At 66.1% G+C, this 6,428-nt stretch overlaps 1 protein-coding gene across 1 annotated transcript; it reads left to right on the top strand.

The window, feature by feature from the left end:
• Positions 1-745: 745 nt before the first annotated feature.
• Sohlh1 (spermatogenesis and oogenesis specific basic helix-loop-helix 1) lies at positions 746-4,929 on the top strand. Its single transcript, XM_042680889.1, has 8 exons — positions 746-816; positions 1,029-1,154; positions 1,468-1,615; positions 2,016-2,125; positions 2,264-2,388; positions 3,584-3,761; positions 4,277-4,347; positions 4,727-4,929. Exons 1-8 carry the CDS (start codon positions 746-748, stop codon positions 4,927-4,929), a joined length of 1,032 nt encoding a protein of 343 aa, XP_042536823.1.
• The last annotated feature ends 1,499 nt before the right edge of the window (positions 4,930-6,428 follow it).

Below are 6,428 nucleotides of genomic sequence, written 5' to 3'. Positions count from 1 at the left end.
GGGGCTGGGGAGGGGTGCACATAGGCCACTTGTGTTCTAGCAACTTCTCCAGAAGGTGCCCAGGGAGGGGTGGGCAGGGAGTGCAGGGCATGCAGGGAGGGGCGCGGTGGGTAGGGTGCGCAGGGCAGGCGTGGAGGAGCGCAGAGGGCACGGTCCGCAGGGAGGGGCGTGCGGGGCAGGGCGCGCAGGGAGGGGCGCGGCGGGCAGTGTGCGGGGGGCGGGGCCGCAGGGGTGCAGGGAGGGGCAGGGCACGCAGGGAGGGGTCTAGCGTACAGCGTGCAGGGGGTGGGGCGCGAGGCGCGGGGCGCAGGGAGGGGCGCGGCGGGCAGAGTGCGGGTGGGGAGGCACAGCGGGCCGGGCGCGCAGGGAGGGGCGCGGCGGGCCGGGCGCGCAGGGAGGGGCGCGGCGGGCCGGGCGCGCAGGGAGGGGCGCGGCAGGCCGGGCGCGCAGGAAGGGGTGTGGCAGGCTGAGCGCACGGGGCAGAGCCGCAGGGGCGCAGGGCGCAGGTGTCGGGCGGGGCGCGCAGGGCAGGGCGGCCGGGGCGCAGGGCGCAGGTGTCGGGCGGGGCGCGCAGGGCAGGGCGGCAGGGGCGCAGGGCGCACGTGGCGGGCGGCGCCGCCTCCGCCTCCCTCCCTCGCGGCAGAGGCGCCAGGTGCACGCGGGAGGGGGTGGGGCTGGCGCCGCGAGCTGGGGCGGCTGGGCTGGGCTGCGCTCCGCCTGCGGCTCCCCGCTGCCTTCCTTGTCCATGGCGTCCTGGGGCGGGCAGCCCACCGGGGCCCCTCCGTCTCCGGGACCCGGGGGCCTCGAGGCCTGCAGGTGAAGGGCCGGGCGGGAGAGGCGGGGGTCCTCACCCTGCCTGGTGCAGAGCCCTGGCTCCGGCCGGGGCCCGGGAGGGGAGCGGAGGGGCGGGTGTGGCCGGCCGGGCAGCTGCGTTCTCCCACTCCCCACGTTCCCACAGACTTCCCGTTACCAGGTGGGGCTCTGGGTGGCTTTTCTGGGGTTCAGGGCTGGCTGTGTTGTCTCTCTAGCGACTCTTCCGGGTTTGACGTCCTGGCGGGTTTTGAGGACCCGGCTCCCGGCTCGGGGCCTGACCAGAGCCCCCCCTCCTCGGAGGACTCCCTGCCCAGGAACGTGGCTAGCGAGAGATCCCGCAGGTATGGGGGCGATGCCTTCAGAGATGAACGGGAGGTGTGAGGGCCGTGGTTTGCCCCGTGCCAGGCGGCAGGGACGGGACCTGGGGGCACAGGGCAGCTCTGCAGCCAGCCAGCCTCTGGGCAGCCTGGGTTGGGGTCTGTGCGGAGCCCAGGAGCTGGGGCTGCCAGGGAGCGGCTTGACGGCTGTGGTCTGGGGACCCCGCCGCCACGGGGGCCCTGGATTGCTGGGTGGTGGGTTCCAGCTCCAGCAGCCGCAGTCCCTTCTGCTAGTGAAAGGCCACCTGGGGCTTGGATGTTTATTGTTGGGGTACAGGAAACGGATCGCCACGAGCTGCGAGCGGCTTCGGGCCCTGCTGCCCCAGTTCAGCGACCGGCGGGAGGACATGGCCTCAGTGCTGGAGATGGCCGTGCAGTTCCTCCAGCTCGCCCACACCCTGGTGCCTGGTTGGGAGCAGCTCACTGTAAGTTGCCCTCCTGTCCCCCAAGCCTTGTGGACTGCAGGGAGTGCGGTCTCCCTGCAAGGTCTGGCCGAATACCATTCGGTCTTCCTGAGCTTTGGGCCCTCAGAGGAGCCCGTGAGAGGCAGGGGCTCGTGGCAGAGGCCTTCCTGGCACAGCGATCCTGACCTTTAGTCGGGGCGGGGCAAGCGCCCGTGTCCAGGGCCCTGCGAGGGTGGCAAGGCGTTGGAGGAGTCTCTGCCTCAGAGGGTCCTGCCTCTGTCCGGAGCCCAGGCCAGGCGCAGGGGATCCTCTGGTTCCCCGGGGGCCTGCGGCAGCTGTGCTGACTTCAGCTGCTCTCCCCAGGGCGGGGGTGGGGGAAGCTCTTTCTTCTCCACGTGGCCGGCGTGTGTCTGCATTTCAGGTTCCCACTCCCACCAAGGAGTCGTGGCACGCGTGGCAGGAGGAAGTTCTGCACCTGACCCTGGCCAGTCAGGTTCCAGACAGCAAACGGAACAGGCGGGGCAGAGCTGTGTGAGTGTCTCGCTGAGGCAGGCCGCTGGTGGAAGTGGACGCGGCGTGTCCCAGAGCAGACTTGGGCTGCTGGAGGCAAGGGACCCACGGCTCTGCGTTCCTGTGGCCCAGGGCACCCTGTGTCTTCCCCTTACCCAGGAAGCGGGAGCCCCGACGTGCACCGAGGAACGTGGAGAAGACAGAGGCGGCCGCCGCGCTGCCTGAGAGGCCGCAGGGTGCCGATGTCCTGGCCACACTGCCGGAGAGGCCGCCCTCCCTCCCGGGTACGCCTGGGACTGGGAGTGTAGCCGGAGTGCCCTCTGACCCCAAGAATGTGGGGGCACCCATGGTTCCATGTCGTCTTCTCTTTGTAAAACCCCCAGCCGACCTTGGGCCTCCCTGAGGGAGGGCATGCATCCTTGGCTTTCTAGCATCGTTTACACCCAACTCCAGTTCTGATCCTTCAGCATGCTCTGGGGACTGCCCTGGCACACCCCCCCCACCTCTGGGGGTCACTAGGTGTGCTAGGGAGCACAGGGGCACAGAGGGACGTGGCTGCCCGGCTGCCCCTCCCCCCTCTCTTTTGTCGGCTGTGGGGCTTGAACCCTGGGCTTGGGCATCATCCCTGCACTCTTCAGCACAAGGCCAGCACCCTACCACTTGAGCCACAGCGCCACTTCCGGTTTTCTAGTGGTTTATTAGAGATAAGAGTCTCACGGACTTTCCTGCCCGGGCTGGCTTTGAACCTCGATTCTCAGATCTCAGCCTCCTGAGTAGCTAGGTTTACAGGCGTGAGCCACTGGTGCCCGGCCCGGCCACCCCTCTGTTGTCCGTTTGTGCAGCCACCTCATGCTGTGGCTTTGCTTCTCTTACCTGCTCATCCTGGGTTTTGTTTTGTGCTGGTCTTTGGGGCTTGAACTCCGGGCCCTGTGCTCTCATTTGGCTTTCGGTGATCTTCCGCTTGAGCCCCACCTCTATCTTGCCATTTTGTGGGTTGATTGGAGATGGTGGAGATGGAGTCTCACAGACTTTTCTGCCCGGGCTGGCTTCAAACTGCCATCTTCCAAGTCTCAGTTTACTGAGTAGCTAGGATTACAAGCAGAAGCCCCTGGCTTCGTGGCCCTTTGTGGGTAGCATTTGGCCAGAGCCCCGCGTTTCCAGGGTCACCCACCCCCTGCCCGGGCTGGCTGTGTGGAAGCCTGAATTGGTAGGGTCTGAGCCTGCAGCCTTCGAGCCGCTGGTCATCGGTGCGGGCCTGCGCTCATGGAGGCCACCGAGACCCAGCCCTGCTCTGTGCCTGTGGTGCCTGTCCTCTGAGGAGATCCTCTGATGACCCCCTCCCCCCAGCCACTCAGAGCGCGTGTTCGTCTTGAGTGGAGCTTGCCACCCACTCTGGCCTTCTCCCGCATCAATGGGAGGAAGTCAGGGTGGTGGGGCTGCGGGCAAGGGGGACTGACCACCTCCCCTCCCACCCCCCAGAGCCTCACAGCCCCGATTCCGAACTCCTACCCTGGCCTGTGCACTCCTGGCCGCTGGGCTCTCCTGGGATTGGCGAGGAGGACTTCCTTGGGCTGCCCCCGTTGGCGAGGGACACTGAATCTCCCAGTGGGCTGGCGGAGGAGGCCGGGGAGGGCTCGGCCCTCATGGCTGATGCGAGGTAGGTACCTGGGTGGGTTCGTGCACACATGGGTGAGCTGCCTCTTGCCTGTCTCCAGTCCTGCTCCAGGCTCTCTCTCCACCTGGAAGCTTCTGTGCCTCTCTCTTGGCAATGCAGGGAGGTTGAGCCGGGCGCCCAGGGCAGGCTCACCATGTGGCTTGCTAATGGCTGTTTCTGAAGACACGCTCTCCTGATTGTCTCTTGTTTAGTCTGATGGCGGGCCGTGTTTGTGTTGGGGAGCACACACCAGCTGGGGGTGTGGGGGTGGAGCAGCCAGGGACCCTGCGGCCGGGCAGACACCGGCAAGGCGGCGCTGGGGCCCCTCGGCCACGGCCTGTGGCAAAGTGCCAGCCTTCCGCCCTCTGCCCGCTCTGCCTTTCTCTTGGCAGAAGCTCCCGTGTCCTGCCTTGTCTGGCCTTGCTCCCGGAGCAACCCCCTTCACACCTGAAGTGGCCTTTTGAAGATGTGGGGCCCTGGTCTACCCGTGGGCCACTTGCTGGTCTTTTTGCTTCCAGGTCTCTGCCAGGGTCAGGCCTGGAGGACGGGCGGGCTTTTCTGATGACCGCCAGTGCTGGCTGGTGGCAGGGTGAGTGCACCCGGCACAGGCTGCCGTCGCCCACGCTGGCCCAGGCTTTGGGGCTTCCGATGCGGGGTTGGGGGATAGGGTGCCCGCCAGCTGGCAGAGTCTCTGGGGGTGACCAGCAGGGGAGCGGGTGACAGGACAGGGTGCCTGGTCACATGATGCGGGATTGCCTAGCGGTGGTGCCTTTTCTCCAGACCTTAGGTCCCGCTTTCTGCCAGGCTCTGAGCACCTGAAACGTCACAGGGGGTGTGGCCTCCTGCTGTGGCGTCCAGGGTTAGGGGTGCACGGTCACGGTTCTGGCCTGAGAGGGTTCCCCCAAGGTGGGGGTGGGGAACCTCCCCAGGTGCCCTCTGACCCAGAGGCTGCACGCCCTTGCTTCCAGGAACCGTAGAGGGAGATGGAGGCGCAAGCCCAGCTAGGGGCAGTCCAGCGGACCAGGCCGAGCTGGGCATCCTGGGGGATCCCGAGCCTGGCTCCCCAGAGCTCCCGGACGGCTCCCTGGAGCTGTGGAGCTCGGACCTGGGCAGCTGGGAGTCTGAGCTGAGGGATGAAGCCGACGCCATCTTCCCCGACTTCTTCACCTAGCTGCTGGGGTGGTGTCGCGTGGCCACACTGCTCTCCTGTGCCTGGCGTGTGCTTTGGCATTCCCCCTGCAGCTGTGTGCTAATTTGAGAGAGGCTAAATAATAAAGCAGGAAAGCAACTGCCTTGGCGGAAGCATCTCTGTAGCACTTGTGTAATTAATTCAATTCATCAGGCGGCCCGGGCCACCTCCGGTCTGCGTGCAGGCAGCGCGTGGGGTCTGCTTCTGGGAGCTTCTCAGCAGTGCAGCATCCCTGAATGAGCCAGCTGCGCACTCACACCCTGCCGCCTGAGCCTGGTTCCGGGAGCTGGGCTGTGAGTGGCTCTTCTCCGCGTCCTGAAGCTGTGGAGCCTGATGGGTCCTTCAAGTCCCCCGTGTCCCCTTCCCCAGGGAACAGGACCAGCTGGCCCCACCACTGGCCACCACTGCGCTTTCGGATCATAGAAACCCCTCTGCCTGCCTCATCTAGACTCCTCCCCACGTGGGGTGGTGCTGGGCGCTGTGAGTGGAGGCTGAGGTCTGAGGCGGGTGGGCCTGCTTTCAGTCACAGTAAGGGCGACACTGCGCCCTCCCAGACTGGGTGGAGGGCTTGATGTACCGTCCCCAAATGCACCCAAGGCCTGTGATCCCTCCCTCCCGTCCTCTGAAGGTTCCTAGGAGAAGATAGAGCGGCCTCAGCCCCAGAGGAGCGCCCGGCAGGCTGCCCCGCCCCCTGCCCTGGCAGTGTTCCATTCATTCCCCGTGAGGCCTAGGAGCAGCTGCTGTGGGAAGGCAGGCCTCACTTTGGGGTGAGGAGCAGTGAGATCATCAGGAGCTGCAGGCCCTGGCGGGGCCTGGGGCTGTCCGGGTGGACATGAGCACCAGGCCCAGTGGATGTTGGGACGCAGCTGTTGGCCACTGTCCTTAGGATTGCACTGCCCTGCTCAGCTCCTGAGGCTGAAGCCCTGCAGCAGCAGAGCGGCAGGGGGGCTGGGAGGACTGGGCTGCTGTGTGCCCCGAACACCAGGCCCACAGCTGTGCTGGCTCACTGATACCAACTCTGACAGCAGACCTCAAGGGACTCCTAGAAGACTGTGCCCTGGAGCCTGTGGGAGGACCCAACCCTGCACATGCCCCCAGCCCGTACGGCTGCCCTGCACGCTCCCCCAGCCTGTACGGCTGTGCCCTGCACATGCCCACCGCCCCAGTGTGTGGGAGTACAGGAGATGGGGGTGCTGTGCTCAAGTTGAGGGACGTGGGTGGGGTCTGATTTCATGACATCCTCCTTTGGCGGAGGAAGCCATTAGTTCCCACCCAGGGTGGAAGGCACCTTTCAGCCCCCTGGGAATGGGTACAGTGAGCCCCTCCCTCACCCCAAGGTCAAGTCTGGTTAGAGATGAGGCAGGACCTGGGGTGTACCCACCCTGTGAGTTCTGTGGAAACTTCTGGAACCCCCTGAGGTCCAGAATTCCCATGAAGGATGTTGGATGACATCCCAAATGCCAACCAGAGGAACGTTTGGA

Source organism: Dipodomys spectabilis, unplaced genomic scaffold (genome assembly GCF_019054845.1).
Source record: "Dipodomys spectabilis isolate Male_0828 unplaced genomic scaffold, ASM1905484v1 ptg000067l, whole genome shotgun sequence".
Classification (NCBI taxonomy): domain Eukaryota; kingdom Metazoa; phylum Chordata; class Mammalia; order Rodentia; family Heteromyidae; genus Dipodomys; species Dipodomys spectabilis.
This window is presented reverse-complemented; position numbering and strand designations above follow the sequence as displayed.

Coding starts and splice junctions, on each gene's coding strand:
- Sohlh1 (XM_042680889.1), top strand. CDS start 746: ATGGCGTCCTGGGGCGGGCAGCCCACCGGGGCCCCTCCGTCTCCGGGA. Junction 817..1,028: donor GGGGGCCTCGAGGCCTGCAG/GTGAAGGGCCGG, acceptor TTGTCTCTCTAG/CGACTCTTCCGGGTTTGACG. Junction 2,389..3,583: donor GAGGCCGCCCTCCCTCCCGG/GTACGCCTGGGA, acceptor CCCACCCCCCAG/AGCCTCACAGCCCCGATTCC.